Below are 19,548 nucleotides of genomic sequence, written 5' to 3' on the forward strand. Positions count from 1 at the left end.
CAGTGAAGGTATGCATGAAGACAGCAGCCAGGAAACGCTTTCTTTTTTCAGCCCCCATTTAGCCTAAGTGCAGTTTCCATGGCAATATGTAGATCATGTAGATCAAAGACAGTTAAGATCTAAAAAACAAAATGCATAAACAACTTCTCTGAAATAACAGCAAGAATATAAGCTTGTATATACAGTAATGTGTACATGTGAAGTTACGGCTGCTCTCAACATGTGCTCAGCATTCAGTAATTGCCATGAAACAGAGCTTGGCCTATTAACAAGCAGCACACTGCTTTTTGACATACTCTGGAAAGTCTCTGGCATGATTGGCTGTGTTTAACACTTCAAATTCAGGCAATTCAGTCATCAAGCAAAAGGGCAAGATGGCCAAAGCAATGTGTTTTTTTAATTTTCTTTTCAATTTTTTTTTTACAAGGGGAGGGAAGGTCTACTTGGGCCTGCCGGTCTCCCAGGACTCACAGGCGAGCCAGTAAGTATGCTGGCAATAGACACCAGCGCCTCATGTCAAGCCTTGCTTTCTCTCGTTGCCTTATCTGTCACCTTGCCACATCCTCCACTCTACTCACTCCGGCTGCCAAAATAAAAGAGAGAGATAAACAGATAAACCTCAGCAGGCAGAGACCAAGAGGAAGTAGAGAGAAAAGTCCAGAATTTTTACACAGACGATCAGTAATCAAATTTAAGAATTAATTAGTGGAAAGAGGCAAATCTAAGCGCTTTATGCCAGGAACGGAGGCAGAGGCCCAATCTGTTCTCCACACCTGCTTCAGTAATGAGCATCTGTCTTTATTCAAAAGCAGGGAGGGAAAAGAGGCATTTCATAAATCCTGGCTAAGGGAAATTATGTTGGATCACAGCAGCCCGCTGAAGCAGTGAGGAGGAGGAGATAAATGTGTGTGAGGAGATGAAGGTCTGGTGATAGATGTGTCTCTTTTCACCGCTATTTACAGGGCTCGCCGGGGGACTCGGGGGTGCCCGGGAGAGATGGTCTAAAAGGAGAAAAGGTGGGTAAACTTCAAATCAAGTTCTCACCTCAAAGTAAAATATAAAGCTATGATGTTTTATCACAGATTGAGCATGCTACACAACTTGTGAAGACGCCCCTCAGACTAGCCGCCCAGTGTGCCATCCTCAATCATGTTACAACTTTGTGTTCTCAAGTCTGATGCCTCTCGCCCCTCCGTTATTTATCGTGCACAGGTCTCATTTTTCAGTTGCGTCCAAAACACGGTGCAAAACAGAAAGAAAAAAAAAAGTGGAGAAGTGTGCAGCCGACATATGTGATGGGGTGTGCAACATGTCAAAGTGAATGAACTTGCTCTCAGGTCTCCACACCCACCTGAGTCACTGTTATTTTGTTGAGTACTTCACATGACTGACTACATATAGGAGGCTGGCAAAAAAATCACCTGAAGTGCTTGTCTCCAATATCCGTGATATAGTTGAGACAGCTGCAGATGAACATTCAAGTGGATCTCCTGCTATAAATAAGAAAACACTTGAATGAGTGTAAGAGAAAGTGTTCAGTTTTTGAAACATTGAGAAAACACGGCCGTTTGCTGTCCATGTGCTTTTCTTAATAAATTACACTAAAAATAATCTTCGGTGCTGCTTAATCTAATTTCGGATCGTGGGGGGCTGGAGCTGATCCCAGCTTACTATCCAGTTGACGGTCCATCACAGGCCAAACATAAACAAACAGAATATCACCCAAACTCACATTCATATCTTGGGGTAGCTTAGAATTGGACATATTTTTAGACTGTCAAAAGAAAAATAAAGTATCTGGAGAAAACCCACACACAAGGAGAACATTCAGAATAGAAAGTGTATTGTTGCTGTGAAGGTAAAGTGCGAACCACCATGACAGATTCAAAGTGTTAAAAGAAAAACAGATAGCCTTTAAATTGTGTTTATAGATTTTTTTTTAAATGCTGTTTTTTTCTTTACCAAATATTAGGTAGGCTGCAATCATTACACACCTACCAATTCAGCGTTGTTGACAAAGACCCACCGTGTTCTACTTCTGATTGATTTCTATTGGCCTGGTTGGGCAGGAGTGATGTTTGGTGAGGGTGTTAAAGTGTCTGCCGTGCAGCATTGTGTGTATGAACCTCAGTTCATATTTGATCTGAAGCAATCATGTCAGTGCGCCCTTATGTAGACCGACATCAAAACAGTTAATAATGCCTGTACAATGTCACCCAGTGCTTTGTAGATCACCCTATAATCATCACCTAATTATTGCAACCTTGTATTGCACCTGAATAATTCACAAATTGTTAGACTCAACAGGTTTGTTTAGTCTCTGTAGAAAGTATACTGAAAGTTACTGAAAATGTTTTAAATCTCTATGAATCTTGACTCCAAGAGTAAAAATAAGTCTACAAATCATTGAATGTAAAGAGACTATAATTGTTAATGTTTCTTCTTGGCTTGCGTACAACGTGCAATGTTATACTATATATATTTGTTAAGAGTTTGTACAAGGAGACCCCAAAGCAGAGACTGAAGCAGATTCAGAATTAAAAAATTACAATGGAGCGCTCCACAAAAGGTAAACAGGGAGCAGGCCAGCCAAAAACAGGAGTCCACGAGCATGCCTCTGCAAGGCAGCGAGGAATCCCAACACACACTACACAGCAGAATTATCTAGCAGAGTAGTGGCGTAAAGGCCAGGCCTTTATAGCCAGGATGATGAGCAGAGTGGAGTCAGGTGTGCCTCGTCTGCTGCTTGAGAAATCAACCACGCCCCCAGCCACTCTTACCTGCAGGAGAGGAGAGCAGATGGGGGGAGGAGGAGAACAAAAACAATAGCAACCAGCAAAAGAAAACTCCAAAAACAAAATGAAAAACAGAATCATCACAGAATTAAATTACATGAAATATAATGATCCAAATATTACCATCCAAGTAAAACTGGCACTATCATTGATCTATTTGCAATCGTCATTATCTTGCATGCAGTTGAACAGTAGTCCCACATTTATAAATCCATGCCATAATAGCCATTCTCAACAAAAACAACCTCAGTATGCGAACATACTGATTAAGGTTCTACGACTTCCGCAATACGAAAAACACTGGGAGAGAAATGACATTGAAATTGTATTTTCTTGCAAGATATTTAATTTTAAACTTTTTCACATTGGGCACACAGTGTTTAAAATTAACTACACATTTTGCCATAGTAAAATCTATCCAGATGTGTGCAAAACATTGCATTCTTTACCTATGGACCACTGGATCGCACCCTGTTATAAAAATCTCGTTGCTCGTCCCAAAACTCTTGTCCTAAAATGCATGTCACAACAAAAAGGTGCTATAGACACATCGAAGAAGTGTCGGAGAGCTGTGATATACTTACAGAGACCATTCACTAATGGTATTAGAACAATAAATAAATGGATTTTAAATTATAGAGGCTCTCGAAGTCTGTGGATCTCGAAGTTGGACCTATAAAAGTTTATAAATTCTATATTTTAATACATTGTAAAAGACATGTTTTTAAATGAAATTTGGCTTCTTTTTATTATTTATGTACAATATTAATTTGGGTCATGCTTTTCACTGCAAGCTAATGCAGTAAATAAATAGTATACTACTACTATTACTACAACTACTACTAATATTATTATTATTATTATTGTTATTATTAATAATAATAATAATAATAACAATAATAATAATGATAATGGCACTCCAATGGGGGAAAAAGCCACCCCAAGTTCATTGTGCCTAATGTATTTCCCCATCTTAGCTGGGCAATTTGAATGAAACAGTGTCCATGACAAGATTCACAGAATTGATTTGGGACAGGGGAGATGAAAAGCGGACTCTGCTGTTTCTGCCTGCAATTTTAAACCTGCCAACTAGATCGGTTGGTACCGTCGACGCAGGGTCATAAATTGTTCTCCCTAACAAACAGCATTGTTACCAATTGTGCATCCCTCGTGCATATTTGTAAATTGTGCCTCGCCCAGCTTCACTTTCTGGAATGCAGCGCCTTGTTTGCATTGATGAGGGTAGCATGGCCAGTTTGATGCTTTCAATTTGTAATACTAACCGTGTGTCCATCTGTAGGGGGACTCTGGAGGAGTGATTGGGCCACCAGGGCCTAAGGGTGAGCCAGGGGAACCTGGTGGTGGATATATGGTGGGTATTGGATCATGGAGACTGACACTTTTATGCTGTCACAAAGCACCCCAGTAGACAGAATTATTGTTGAATGGAAAAAGAAAGCAAAGTAAAATATATATACATGAATCATCTGCATACAGGTAGAACAGCAGTAGATACGCTTGAGTGAAGTAGTTCCTTGAGCTGAATAGATAACACAATGCTGTGTAGTAGCAATGTCATTAAGCGATCCACCTTTAGATAACCTCAGCCTGGATAATCACTTATCCTCCCATTATAGAGCTTATAGTGTTTGAAGCGCTCTCTTTTATGGCCATGGCTTTGCATATAGAAATGTTCATTACTGCCTCACCCAAAAAAGCAGCACGCATGCAGCCAAGGCCTCGGTCTTGGTTGATAGCTCTTGCACTTACCAATTACGGGCTGCACTCTTCAGTTTTAAACAATCACGTTTGTTTGTGTGTGGAAACATTGAAGTGAACATTATGCCTGACAGCAGACCCACTCCTCAAGCAAGGGGCATTGTGAGCAGTGTAATAAGGACACGATTGCATTTAGGTATAAGTGTTTAAACCTCTTTAGCATACTGCAGCAATGTGACAATTGAAAAAGGATTGGAAAAGAGGGATGTATGAGAGATGTTCACAGTATCCCAGTGACCTTTTACATTGTTGCATAGATCTAAAATTAAAGATAAACTTCTTTTATCCTAGTTCAAATTCTTCTGTCTATTCTCTGCGTGGAGTTTTTTGGGCCCAAAACTCATCCACTGGAGTGCAATTCAGTCACAGGGTTGACAATGCAAAATGTTAAAATTACAGCGACACATAGGCACCAACAAAGTAACAACTCTTCTTAATGTATTCACTGGTTGCAGGGGGACACTGCATTAAAACTCAAAGCTGAACAGCAATATCAATGACCGCCGTAAAGCAGCCGGAGCTTCCTTTTTGTTGATAGCATTAGCATGAAAGCCATACCTTGAGGGGCAGTTTCTGAAAACGTGCACAATGAAGCATTAATCAGTTCATACTTGTTCATTTTAAAACTTCAAAAATGTGCCGTTACGGTTCAGTTATTTTACTGATCCACCTGAACTGGACCATTCTCTGATGTGTTGTCACATAACATGATTAAAAACACAAGAAACGCAACTTCAAATGGTTTTAATATATTTAATCAGTCACCAAACTCAAGTAACCCATGTGCCTGTATCGATTTTACCGTCAGTTGATTAATGAGCATTTCTCTAAGTGTTTCTTTTGCTCTGTCGTTCTTTTCTTTGATTAGTAGCGTCATTCAATCTTCATACACTGATTCAGAAGTTTGGGTGTATTAAATTAGGCTTAATGCAGCATTTTATTTCCAACCAGAAAATGTAGTTGTTGGATTATATTTGACTGAAAAAAGTTCAGTACTTCTCAGAGTTAGAGTTTTATGTTTGATTGAATTACTACTTTTCTCTCTGAAACTGCTGTGTTCGTTCAAAGTCCAAGTACAACGCAGCTAATTTACATTGTGCAATGTTGGACTTGTAACACTAATACATGCTGACCACAGAAATCAATGTCTCATCTGGATGGTACAGTAAATAATGCTTACACCAGACTCCGCTCCAATCAAGGATTTTTTTTTTTCTGTGTGGTACGGCCTTATCATGGTGCCTCTGTAGATCGCAACTAATAAAAATGTTGTAAATAGTATTGGACTTGAGCTCATCATGCAGCTGTGATGCAGATTCGGGAGTGCTGTTATATTTCCAGCATTAGAATGCTTTGGGGCTGCAACTTAGTTCTGAAAGTGAATCGCTGATGAATTTGTACCGAATCCTCACACATCTGTCTTCTTCCTCTTATTTTGCAGGGTGATGGGTTGTCTCTAAGCAGAGGGTCTCGTGGGCCTAAGGTAGGAAGCACTGTGGCAGTAAAACATCTCCAACACAACAGTTTTCTACCATTAATTCTGCAGAGTGATTATTGATGGACACTCTCTTTGAACTCTCTCTATATACGGAGATGCATTTCCAGTAGTTTGAGCTTTTCTTGTATACAACCAAAATTAAGGAAAATTAATTAAAATCTATTTTTGTTAAAACTCATCCAGGATTTCATTCAGGATCTCTTGCAAAATTGAGTGGGTTTCAGTAGAATTAAAAAAAAAAAAAAACTGTCATTATGTTCCGTAAATACAAAAGTGATAGTGCAGCGTACGCTGTTTAAATATGTTCAATATTTAATTATATTCTTTACACAGTCTGTTTGGGACTCTTTAGTCGACCGTCTGTCTTCTTGGGGCCTCTTGAAGACTGATTTTTGCTTCAGACGCTCATCTCTTGGGCTGATTTTGCTGGAGTAGCCAGTCTTGAACAAATTGGCAGTTGTTTGAAATCTATGCCACTTACAGTTAATTTCCCTCATATTAAAATTATTTATTTAAAATCACATGGAGAGCTTTTTTCATTTCCCTTAAACTCATAGGCATTCACACTTTTTTTTTTTTTTTTTTAACAAAGACCCCAAAGAGCCCCTTTGGACGTTGGCATGACGACATGGCACACTTCAATAGCAAAGCAAACAGCAGGTGTGCTAAATGTAGGGGTGCATTTACTTTTTCTGAATGCTTGAAAGAGCTTTAAATTGTGAAATGAATATCATTTTAATTGTCAACTGTTTTGAAGTACTTCATAATCTTGCTTGTTTATTCAAGTGTCTATTTGGTGGCTCACTTCTACAGGAGTCGTCACACCAAGTCACAGCAACTTGCACCACAGACTTGACAAGTCTGTATGCCAGATGCCCTTTCTGGCTCAACCTGGATTGGGTTAAAATGGTTGCTGGAGGTTAGGGAAGTGCCCTGGTTCACATCATTCTGCTAAGGGGTCAACTGTTGTATACACATTGCATCAGGAAGAGCATCCACCCTGAAATATAATATAATTCCCAGAATAGAGCAGCCCAAACACATTTCCTCCCATCTTTGCTGAAAACACTGCACAGATAGGATAAGTACAAGTTGCCTGTTTACGTCTATTGATATATCAAAAATGGTCACATACTGAATTGACTTTAATTTATTCTGAAACAGACTTTTTTTGATGATGTTATGCTCCAATTACTTGGAGTATTGTTATGGGAAAAATGGTAATGGTATGAATATACTGTATATATCAGCTCATGTATGACTTGAAATGCAGGAAGATAATGAACCATGTGGATGCCTCTGGCCTTCAACATAGTTGTGTTTCTCATCCTTGAAGCTACTAAAGGCAAAAGATAAAGGAAAACGGGTTCCAGCAGTGTTTGAATACTTAATGATCATGCACTACGGCAGCTCTCCACCTTCTGGATTCATTCAATCTCCACCCTCTTGTGTTTGATTCAGGGTGAGAGAGGTATACCAGGACTGCCAGGAGACCATGGTGAGAAGGGAGAACCTGGTGAAGGTGTCATAGGCCCACCTGTGAGTATGATGCATTGATAGATTCATTTCAATTCAATGTTATATGTGTAGCGCCAAGTACAATGCAGACGTCTCAAGGCACTCTTACACAGAAAAGCCCATAAATTCCACATGAGCAAGCATCAGTGACAATGGAAAGGAAAAACTCCGGAAACAGCTCAATAGTGGCGGCTTGCTGCTGTTACGGTTTAATTTTAAGGACAGAAAGAGAGAAATGGATGGGGACACAAGCCACAAGCAAACAGACATAACTCCACTCACAGCAGACATGCCAGGAGCAGTAAAGGTCTCCCAGCAGCTTCAACCTAAAGCAGCATCACTAGAAAATGGTCTAGGGGGGCCTGAACCAGACCCAGCTGTAAGCTTTATTAAATAAGAATGTTTTAAGCTGAACCTTCAAAGTGGAAACTGCGTCAGCCTCCAGAACCTAAACTGGGAGTTGGTTCCAGATGAGAAGAGCCTGATAGCTGAAAGCTCTGCCTCTCATTCTACTTAAAGAAAACCTAGGAACCACCAGTAAGCCAGCACCGTGAGAGCAAAGTGTAGGGGTAATGTGGGACTAACAGCTCTGCTCTTTTGTGTTTTCTTCGAGCTTAATAGGTAAAAACAATCACTTTAAACTCGACAGGATTCGACAGTTATTTGGACACACTGATAATGGAGAGTTACAAAAGTCTACTCTGGAAGTAACAAATGCATGATTTAGTTCCTCAGCATCACTCTGAGTCAACATCTTCCTGATTTTCGACACATTGAGCAGATGAAAGAAAGCAGTGCTGCCGGCTTGTTTAATGTGGGAGTGAAAGGATAAGTCCTGGTCAAGAATGACTCCCAGGTTTCTCACAGTGGTAATGGAGATCAGCGTAACACCATCCACATTATCTCAGCCACATCCATAATTTAGCTCAAACTTGTGTTTCTCTCCTTCATGGTGTTTTATTCAGCTTCCCCTCTCTTGTGCTGTGTGTGAAATATTTTCTATTTTTGTTTTCCTTATTTGTTTCTACATTACTTGAACAACCCAAAAGCAGGTTCATGCACTGTTATTATCCATTTATTAAAAACTTAAGACCATAAAATTCCGAATTGCATAGACAAATGGGCAGATCCTCTGTTAAGACATTTGCAATTGTTATCTGTGGCCTTCTTCCATTAATGGTCTATGAAGCTTCACAAATGGACTCTGCATGTCACTAATTGAAGTTATTGGACAAAATTGTGAAAAAACAAAGACTTCACAGTTCTTGCTGGGACTTTAACTCTGCTTTGTTAGAAAACGACCAAGAACACAGTGACCTCCATCATTGTTAAAAGAAAGCAGTAAGGAATCACCAATCAACCAGTCTTTATAGATCTGGACCTCGATCCAAACTGAGCCTGTTGGTGACAAAAGGCCTTGATCAGAGAAATAACCGAAGGCACAGAGGTCACTATCTTGAAAATGAGCTCTTTTGTGACAATGGGAGTTCCTTACAGTGGGACAATCACGAGGGCAGCCCTCCAGCAATCATGTCATTACAGTAGACTAAAGCTCAGTAAATGGCATGTTACATATTACATCTATCAGGAGTTTGCCAAAAGGCACCTGAATGACATTCAAACTTTGAGTACCAAAACCCTCTGGTGTGATGAAATGAAGATTAAACTGCCAAGCGATCATTTCCACCGGTGTTCGTGATAGAAACCACATATTCATTAATACAGCCCCTACTGTCAAACACAGTGCAGGCAACATCAAGCTGTGAGGATGTCTGTGCAACATGGAAGGACGAACATTTTCCATTTCAGTAAGACAACATCAGGTATGCCTCAGATAAACACATCAGGGACTCGCAGTGAAAGTCCTGAAGTGGCCCACCCAGAGTCCGGACCTGAACCCAATAAAGAATCTCTGGTGAGGTCTGAAAATGGCTGTGCACAGACGCTTTAATGATTCTGCTCAGAAGAGCAGCAGACGTTTTCCAAAAGGAAGGTGTGCCAAGATTGTGGGATCATTTTCAAGATGACTTGAGGCTGTCATTGCTGTCGTTTTGCCAAAGGCACTTTTAGCAAAGTAAAGCAGTCACTAAACTGTATGGCCATGAATGTAAATACAAATTTGAGCCCTTTGCCTTTTATTATTTATGCAATATTTTTGAGAAAAGGAATGCTTTTGCTTTGGCTTTATGGAGTTTTTTTGTAGATGAGGTAAAAACAATGAATTAACTCTGAAACTTTGAGTTTGGGTGCTTTAAGTGTTCATAACAGACACTGTAACATGACACTTCTGGTCCTATGTTCTGTGAGGAGCTGGAGTATCACCCTGCTTTGTCATAATAGATCTGTTAGTTTGAACATCACAGATTTTTGACTGAGGAAGAGACAGCATTCATTGTTTTTTTTTTAAATACAGTATTGTTAGAGACAAAGAATCAATAGAGCATGAGGTGCAATTCATTTATTGGATCCTGGGTGCTCGAGGCCAGATGGTGTTAACAAGATTTGTGATGTGTTTCTTAGGGTCCGGTGGGACCCCCAGGCAAGCCAGGAATTCAGGTTTGTGGAAAATTCTCCAAATCACAAAACACACAAATAACATGTGCTTTGTTTTTTTGTGTTTTCTTTTCTCCTGTGTTCAAACCTTTTAATGCTATGCTGTGAAGTATGGCAATTTTATCCAGCATGTGTGTGTCAGTGGTTAGCAGTTTTTCATGAAACATGGTTTTGCAAATCTACCTGTGTGTTTGCAGGGTATCCGTGGAGCCCCGGGTTTATCTGGCCCTCCTGGAGCTCCAGGAAGAGAGGTGAGGCGAGATCGGCCTGTCCTTTCACTCTTATTCACTCCCTTACACATCTGCAGATAAAAGATGGCTTCAAGCATGACAGAATGTCAGCTACCCTCTGTGGATGAACAAGCACAATGTACCAGAGCTCCTGGACACAAATCCCCGGCAGCAGAGAAAGCAGCACGTTATAGCCTTTGCATGGCTGTTTGATATAATAGCCAGGAGGGCTGTTAACTCCTTTCTTTGTCTCCATTAAAGGGCTCCCCCGGGAGACCAGGTCTACCGGGCCCAGCAGGACCTCCAGGTGAACCAGTAAGAGAATCTCCTTTCTGCAGTTCAGCTTCACTGATCAGCAATATAAAACAATGAATTTTCATCTTGCAGTCATAGTCATAGTCATCTGAGTGCAACTTTTGTTTTTGGTTAACTTACAGTCAACCAGCCAGGATAAGCACCACCACATTCAGGAAAATGTTGTGGTCTGTGACAAATTGGCACCACCCAATTGTTAGCATGTCTTCATTTCCCTCTCGCCCATTTTAAACGGGAAACATTTACATTATTTCTAATCGCTGCAGCGTGAACATCACACAGGTGCTGCAGCAGCTGCCCCATCAGAGCATTTTAAACTATTTATATTCATGTGCGATAAAGATGCATGGAACCCATTGATAGTACACTTTGTTTTGTTTCATTTTTATATCAAATGTATATCAGTATACTTTCTCCACCTCTGGAAGCCAAGAATAATTTGTCTTCCAGCAGCAAAGCTATTAAATTGTTTCCTCAAGTATTGCAGATATCAACTGAAAATAAAACCAGAAATGTGTTGAAAGGCTTGTAATAAATCACTATCCAGTCACATTATTATATAAGATGATCTTGTGTCAACTGTGATTTTTTGAGGAACGCATGAACCGTTGCTTTGCTAAATAAACAAAAACAAAATTATTCAAATGCACAACAAATTATTTTTGAAACTAAGACTTTTTCTCGTTTTTCTGACAGACTGCCCTGCCAATTGTTGGAGACATGGGTGCCTTACTTAAGGTATTTCAATTTTTTTTTTCTTCACACTATGAAACATGGGAAAGGATGTCCATGTTGGTGTTTAAAACAATCAGTTGCAGATGTGAAACTGAATATAGCCACTAATTCATGATGAGGAGATATTGCAGTGAAAGCCCATGAGTGCCTCCATCAGGCGGAGTAGGAGAAGTATTTCCAGGAAATAATAGCCAATAATTTCTCAACAAATCCAGGATTAGTCATTCACTGTGCACCTGTGCAGGTGCACAGTCGGACAACATGTTTAATAAAGTATTTCAGAAAAGATAATGGAATATAGAAATATCACACCTGTGCAATGCAAATAAAGTGGAAAACAGGTTAGTGGAGAGACAGCTGTCTCAGAAGATAAAACTGTGCTGCAGATCTGTAAAACCACTATACATAGATTCAAAGAAAGTGTATTAATATCAGTTTTTGGCTTTTGATAATCATAGGTTTTCGTACCTGCTAATTGCATTTGACTATCATTATCAATTGAGGATTACTATATGGAAGATAGCGTTAATGTGCATGATTTAAAAGGGGAATTTCCTCACTCGGTATAGCTTTGCAGCATCAGATTTCAGTGCAAATCTCTTTTGATCCTAAACTCAGGATGTAACATGTACTATATGTCTTAATGACATATGTTAGCAAAATGTATCATATTCTGGCAACATATCATTCAGGCTTTTGACATTATGGATATTATAGTAACACAAAAATACACTGATTAACATAAGCTGGCTGAAACCAATTTTAAAGATTTCAAACTTGAAGTAAAAGCTTGGATTTCCCTCTTCACCTTAAGATGTTACTTGTAGCATGAGCACATGCTGTGGAAGTAGTTAGTATGCAACCATAGTATTCTCAGTCAACTTAACTATTATCAGTGCAGTTTAGTGGAGCACCAAGCCGTCAAAAAATACCCACAAAAATCTAATTAAAAAGGTAGGAGTACTCGGTGCTGAGAGTTGCATGGGATCTACTGAATGAAGCAGCTCTAGCATTTATGACACCATGCAAACGAGCCCCAGCTACAATGAAAAAACCAAAACAGCGCATGTAATTTATAATCCTTCAGACAGTTGTCACTTCTCACTTGAAACTGCTTTTTCTATCTAATAAAAAGATAGGAGAACATTCAAGCGCCACAGTGATAGGCCCTCTTAAGCCAGCCTATATTCTAACCTACATTCTCTCTATGACTGGGCAGTGATGACCACCACACCGATGTGCAGGTATAGTTACTGCAGTTTTCAAATAAATATCAACACATTCATTATTATTATGTTGCTCAGTCATTCTTTAGCTTTGCTTACCAGAAGCCGTGAAACTTTAAGGTGAGGCTGAATGTGAAGGATTTTTCAGCGTGTTTGTTTTAGCAGCACATTAATTAATTAACTTTTTAGCCTCACCTTTCATAACCTCAATATCACATCAAGATTAATGTAAAACACTGATGTATTTCTTTTTTGTTTGTTTGTTTGTTTTATTAAATTACTGATTAGTCATCGTTGTGTTGTCAACAACTGGACAGTGCTTGGCTCCACTGAAGCGTTTTCATTTTTCACTTCACACAAGTCAACTTTGGCAATAAATACAGTTCTTTTAAATGAGTTATTGATAGACATAGCCACATGGCAGCGGTCTGATAATTGTTTGTTGCCCCTTTTTGTTACTGTCAACTTCCTTTATCCATTAAGTGCGCCATCAGATTTAGCTTCTGTTTGCAGTCCTCATCAAAGCCACACACTGGCACTCTAATTTGTACTTTCACCACCTTGATGCACCTTACTGCATTCAGACTCCACTTGTATATTTCATTTCATTAACCTGCCATTTGTAGAACTCACTTCCCTTTCTCTTATACTGATGATGTTTCCTTGAACCTTTGGAGGATTGAAAAGACAACTATTATTCTTAGCTTACCTTTCATTTGGTTGTAGATTCTGGTTTGATTTTAACTTTTAAATATAGTTATTTTTACTGCTTCTTCCCGACTTGGAACTCGTGATTCTTCCCTGTGTGGTGCAGAACCTATATCAGTCGAGATTGGCGACCATGATATTTAGGATTCTCACCTAAATGTCACAGTCAGTGAGTTTGACAAAGTTCATCACTCACTTAGATGAGAGACACTCTTGGAGGCTCTCTTGGTGGGTTCACATTATTTCTGATCTGCAGACATTTAGAGAACTGAGTGTCAGTGGAGGGCTTGTCCTCCACCCAAGGGATGTGACATAATAAAGGGCAAAAATTCATTGTTCCTTCTCAGCTTGATGAAATCGTATCTGTGCCTCCTTTTTTTTGTTTGTTTGTTTGTTTCCTGCCCCGATGGTGCTGGCAGAATGCCTGCAGTGTGTGCCAATCAAAAGTCCCGGGGCTTCCTGGGCTGAAGGGAGAGAAGGGAAACCATGGAGTGCAAGGAGTAGAAGGCTTGGTGGGAGAAAAGGTACGAATATCTCATTAGTACAGCAGACAATCATTAACAGAGGCTCTAGTTATTTATATGCCACCATGCTTTCTGTTACTCACACTCTAATGGGGTTATCCATGAAATGTTTTGGAGTGTGTGTGCTCTATGAGCCACATTCATGGTGTACTGCTGTCCTATACAGGGTGATCCAGGTGTGAGAGGTCCAATGGGAAATCCTGGGAAAGAAGGCCCAAAGGTAGGCGAGGGAATATATCATAAATTTCGAAAAGCGAATTTAACTACATTTTCCGCAAATTAATCATTCAGTTTTGTATCAAGGCAAGAACCTGGGAAATGAATAACTTGATTCTGTGATTGTGTTTGTTGAAATGTGTGCAGAATCTGGTATTGTGAGATTTACAATAACAAATGCTTTTCATAAATTTCCTTGTGGATAATCGCTTGTGGCCTAAGCAGCTGTTCTATGACTCGTATCATTCTCAACATTAGGTGCTCACTGCAGAAGTTGTTGCTATGGATACAGTCTTGTACCACAGTGAAACAGGCTAGGCAATTTAAAGTCGGGTGCTGGAAGAGACATTTTGAAGTTTACACCCATCAGGATTTAGTTTAAGGCTTTTTTATGTTTGGTGGAAAACATTCACGTTTCCTCTTCTCATCCATTCTGATCTCCTGCAGGGAGTGAAAGGGGAGCGAGGGTTCCCAGGCCCCACTGGAGATAAAGGCGATGAGGTAAGTGAGAGGAATAGGAAAGTTTAATATAAACAAATTAATAAAGTAGTCATCTGACCATGTGAAAGTCACCATGGCATTGAGAAACATTTCTATCAAAAGAATGTAAATATATTGTAATGACGGCCTCATCTAAAGTCTGTCTATTCTCAGTCTGTTTTCAAAAGAAGCTATCAAAGGATATCCACGGTGCTTTGTATGCTCCGTGCCATCCATGTCTCTCGCGCTCCCTTTAAAAGCAGCTTTATTTAAAAGAAATATGCAGTCTGTTCAAAAATACACTCTCCGAAGGAACCAAGAAACATTTCATAGGTCAAGCAGTGAAATGTGATGGTTTGAACCTTTCAGCAACAGCCACACTTGTGACTAGATTATACCTGGAATAAAACAGTGTTTTATAGTCCTTTATGTCAGTGTCCTGCTCTCATGGGGGAATGGAGCATATCCCAGCCAACAGATTCACATTTAGAGCCACTTCATTGTTGCATGGTACTAAACAGACAGTGAATGGAGACAACAGCATGCATGGACAATGCAAACTCCACACAGAAATGATCATGAAGCGAAGTTGTACCTTTATGCTGTGAGAACAATCTGCTTTGACACTGTACCACCTCAGTTGAAAAACAGTATTCTCCCACAACTGTGTTTTCCAACAAGCACTTTCATGTGTGCATTAAAGATCAAGTGATACATGATACATTGCAGGAAACCAACCGTCATTAGAGCAAGAACTGTATTTCTCTCAAGAAGTAAATGGGTTCCTGCAACAAAATGTATAAACAATGTTGATATAGAAGTGAAAATGACATGACATGACATAGAAGTCAAAATAATTATATGTAAAGATGACCATTAAAGGTAAAATTGAGAAAGAAATTATGATATAAAAAAAAGATTTGGCATTACTTTTGTTGCTTTTAAGAACAAGCAAATATGTACCTTAACTGCACAATGTCTGCTGGAGGAAGTGTGATGAAATAAATGTATTTCTACCCCAGGTATTTTCTAAATGTTTGATGGGATGAACAGATTGCAATGGATGGATAGATGCATGCATGTATTTGCGACGGATAAGTGGATACATCACTTTTACAACAACAATTTACTGTAATAAGTAATGTTCAATTGCACAGCATACTTGAAAATATTTTCCAGTTAGCACTTGTGATTGAATTTCTGGGACTTGAGGCCTGTTTGGGATTATTGTGAAGGGGGAAAAAAACACCTCTTAACACATGTTGGACCCATAAACTGTTCAACCATCAATATTTTTAGAAAACCTACCTGCTCAGTGTTTTATATTCATGCAAGGCAAGAGTCTTCAACCACCTATTTTACAAGCGATGATGAAAGTATCAGAAGCAGACAGACAGTAATTAATGTTTTACTTTGCACACGGGGGAACACATCTCGAATGGCGTGAACTGTTTATCTTTCATTTCAAAATCAAGCCAACATTGAAAGCTTGTCTGAATTTTGTATTTTTTTTTTTCACACACATGTCGATTTATGCTGTATTTCTCCTTGTCCATGGTGTTGCAGAAGAGTTCGGGAAGGTGTATGATCAGAATGCTGAAAAAGACTAAAGCAAAAGAAAATGATGCCTCTGTCTTTTTTTGGAATAATAGTGATTGGTTTTGCTCCTCCAGGGGTCTCCAGGAGTGCCAGGACTTCCCGGGGTGACCGGTCGAACGGGGGCACTGGTACGATGGCAGTTCTTCATGTTTTGTGGAATATTTCAATCTTCTTTAGTGTTTGATACAAGAAAATATGTCTTTATGGTCACAGTGTAGTGCAGAGGCACGTTTATATATGGGTCCTCAAAAGAACAGTGTGTTAAACTGACTTCATCATCTTTGCAGATCCTCAAAAACTGATCAAATTCAGAACTATTATAGTCATATAATGCACAATTTTTATTTATTTTTTTAATTCATTGTCACTTTGAAGTATGCATACGTTCAGTGTGTTCTCAGAACAGACATGTCATTATGTTGCTCCTCTACTTGCAGGGACTCATGGGAAGACCTGGTCCGATGGGTCAGTCAGGGCATAAAGGAGATAAAGTAAGACATTTTCATATTTAAGTATATATTAATAAAACATAGCTTGTCTGTGCATCAGCCCAAATTCCTAAACACCGTAAAGTGGCTCGATGCGTAGGTACTGAGCTTGATAAACACTGATGGGTTTCCCCACATTTAACAAGTCCTGTGTTTGCATTCGGCAGGGGAGTGAAGGTCCTCCAGGCAGACCAGGACTTCCAGGTCCTCCAGTAAGTTTCCAGTGTCTAAAATGAGAGTTAACTACTGATAACAAGCCCCAAAACCTCCAGTGAGGTCCCAGGTCACTTGGTGCGATTCATGTAATTCACTTGCTGACTCTTCATACTGTGAAAATACTCTCTCCACTATTCAGCACTTGTGTTTTGTCTGAGTCTCTTTGTTGTAAGAAGGAAACAGTAATAGACAAATGTGTACAAACATGATGGAATTGTAGTGGCCTGCTCGCTGGCATTGAATCATGTCCTGTTCCTTTAAAAGGCGAGTGAGTAAGCACTTCCAAAGGCAAATCTATAATTCATCAGCTGTCCCCTTGAACCCGCTATGCCCCCCCACACATACCCTGGTCTCATAAACTGCAGTCTGGGAGGACAGGGGATGGCTCAGTGGCCTGAAAAGGGCACAGGCATTCACTTGCTTCGAAATGAGAACCTTGATTCCTTCTAGGTTTACATTAGCCGCCCTCTATCAGTCGGTCATGAGAAAAGCATTCTTTCATGTTCTAATACTACCCAAGAAGTCTAAATTACCTCGTTCTCATACCCAAATCTTGTTTAATCAGTGTGCTCTTTTGTATCTCTGAGACGCTCACTTTGTGAATTGCGATCAACTCAAGGATTATTAAGTCTACTGTTCTCTGCATTTTTCAGTTCTTCTTGCTTTTTGCCCTCTTCTTTTTCTCACCTCAGTGTGTAATCACTAAATGAGCTATTGATCTTTCTTGTGTAGCTTTTAAGAGCTCAGGAGTGTGTAACTGGCCCAGACCTACTGTACAGATTTCTGTAAAGACTTTTGGTGCTTACAACTCACACCACAGTGAGAGAGGAGGCCTGATTGTGTTGATTGTGTTTTAGGGTGTACCAATAGTGGAGGGCACTGGGATGAGCAGTCTGTACAAGCTGCAGGTAAAGACTTTTAAATGACTTTTAAGTTGGTGATGATGTTGATATGATCCACTGCACTGTTGTTACGTTGCCTTTAGTGTTATTGATCGAACCATTTTCATGCTTGTCACTAAAATGTGTTTGACCCACATTGTATAATACTGTATGTAATCATAACATACGAACGTGTCTTTTCAGAGTGGTGGAGCTCTTTTAGGACCCCCTGGAGCTCCTGGTGCTCCGGTAAGCATAATCATTGTTATGCCTGAAGCAAATCCTTTGCAGTGCGCTGTGGAGGAAGACCAGCAGACAGACATGCTGATGCTATAAGAGCTGCACAACCTGGGAGAGCTCAATAACAAATAACCCGACCAGCCCTCCAGTGTTATCGCGGCTTCTGAGGCCTCTATATCACAGTCAATCATCCTCATTGAGAGTTGGTGGTGAGAGAAGGCCAAGAGGCTCTCAAACAGTTGCCTGCGATCCACCCCAGGACACACCACATCATTGATATGCAAAAAAGGGCTGGGAAGCTCAGCTGCTTCGCACAGTGTTGAGCCAAAAGTGACCCGATTTGCTTATCGTCCCACCTCCCTCCCCGTCCCCACTCCTCCTTATCAGACTGTTTGTAATCGGGTCCAGTCCGGGGAGACATTTAGTCACGGGCCCTGAAGGTGTCCATCCACCACAACCAACACTTAAGGTGTTCACAAAAAAATAGCCACTGTTATCCTGGGCGCACGCTTCACATGAACCATGGTGAAAATGCTTCTTACCATACTGCATCCATCATAGTGCAGCAGCTCCACTGGAGCAATCAATAAGAGAGCATCTTCATCAGTGTAAAAAGGAACAAGGGACCCAGTTTATCAATAACTTCTTGTTTTGTTTTTCTTTTCTGAGTGGGGAAAATTGCTATCGTGGACTTTTATAAACACATGGCCAGTGTTTGTAAAACCGATGTGATAACCGCACCGGATTTTATGATCCTGGTCATTTCAAAGCGTTAACATGATTTAAAGACAGGAACTGTTTGAGAAAAGACTAGCTATAATGAATAATATAAATTTTAATGACACTAACATACTGCAGCCGCATGTCATTTCAGATTGTATTCATGCTTTTTATGGTGGCAATTGTCTCATTCATAGGTGTAATCTGTCCTTTTTCCCCCTCTTTTAAGGGCCCCAAAGGAGATGAAGGACTGGCCGTGAGTTGAAGCTTTTCATTCTGGGCTATATTTTTCCAAGCACTTGTCTATTTACGTGCTGCGCGCACAAACAGATAAGCCAGAGTTGCCAGAGTTGCTTTTTATCGTTACGTCTGTTGTTTTCTACTCCACAACATAAGTCAATACACCCTCAAGCCTGTGCACTTAACCACTCTCAGTCGAGCTCCAACATGCCGTGAAAAACATGATCATGTCTCCGACAAATATGAAACCTTTGTACTAAGTTGTCTTGCCAGTGGGAACCGACAAACCTGCTCCCTCCACCCCTACACACTGACACCTGAAAACGATTCACGGAAACGTGGCAACAACTTGACGTTCCTGCGGTCATCTTGAATCCTTTATTCTCACAAGGCCAATTGCTTTTTTTATTGTTTTGTTGCACAGTGATTTTTCACCAGGATGTTAATTTGACATTTTAATAAATTGTGGGAGCGGTCTCACTGCTGCGGTGGAATTGCCCCAATCTGTCTCACAGCTGATCCTCTGGCTGGCCCACTCTCCCCTTACCCTCAATAGCTTATTCATGACAATCTACATGTGTGACAAT

The 19,548-nt window shown here is 40.1% G+C and overlaps 1 protein-coding gene across 3 annotated transcripts in view; it reads left to right on the forward strand.

The window, feature by feature from the left end:
• LOC308138517 (uncharacterized protein) overlaps window positions 1-19,548 on the forward strand; it is a 109,331-nt gene that overhangs the window by 70,062 nt on the left and 19,721 nt on the right. For 2 of the 3 annotated variants that reach the window (XM_080507659.1, XM_080507661.1), the window contains exons 22-39: window positions 428-481; window positions 963-1,016; window positions 4,096-4,167; window positions 6,016-6,057; window positions 7,534-7,611; window positions 10,111-10,146; window positions 10,341-10,394; window positions 10,635-10,688; window positions 11,385-11,426; window positions 13,777-13,881; window positions 14,048-14,101; window positions 14,545-14,598; window positions 16,251-16,304; window positions 16,614-16,667; window positions 16,832-16,876; window positions 17,738-17,788; window positions 17,966-18,010; window positions 18,951-18,977. In XM_080507659.1, the coding sequence (XP_080363785.1) occupies window positions 428-481; window positions 963-1,016; window positions 4,096-4,167; window positions 6,016-6,057; window positions 7,534-7,611; window positions 10,111-10,146; window positions 10,341-10,394; window positions 10,635-10,688; window positions 11,385-11,426; window positions 13,777-13,881; window positions 14,048-14,101; window positions 14,545-14,598; window positions 16,251-16,304; window positions 16,614-16,667; window positions 16,832-16,876; window positions 17,738-17,788; window positions 17,966-18,010; window positions 18,951-18,977 (975 nt within the window). The remainder of the gene's footprint in view (window positions 1-427; window positions 482-962; window positions 1,017-4,095; window positions 4,168-6,015; window positions 6,058-7,533; window positions 7,612-10,110; window positions 10,147-10,340; window positions 10,395-10,634; window positions 10,689-11,384; window positions 11,427-13,776; window positions 13,882-14,047; window positions 14,102-14,544; window positions 14,599-16,250; window positions 16,305-16,613; window positions 16,668-16,831; window positions 16,877-17,737; window positions 17,789-17,965; window positions 18,011-18,950; window positions 18,978-19,548) is intronic. The other variant, XM_080507660.1, reaches the window with a different exon arrangement.

Source organism: Blennius ocellaris (genome assembly GCF_963422515.1).
Source record: "Blennius ocellaris genome assembly, chromosome: 13".
Lineage (NCBI taxonomy): Eukaryota > Metazoa > Chordata > Actinopteri > Blenniiformes > Blenniidae > Blennius > Blennius ocellaris.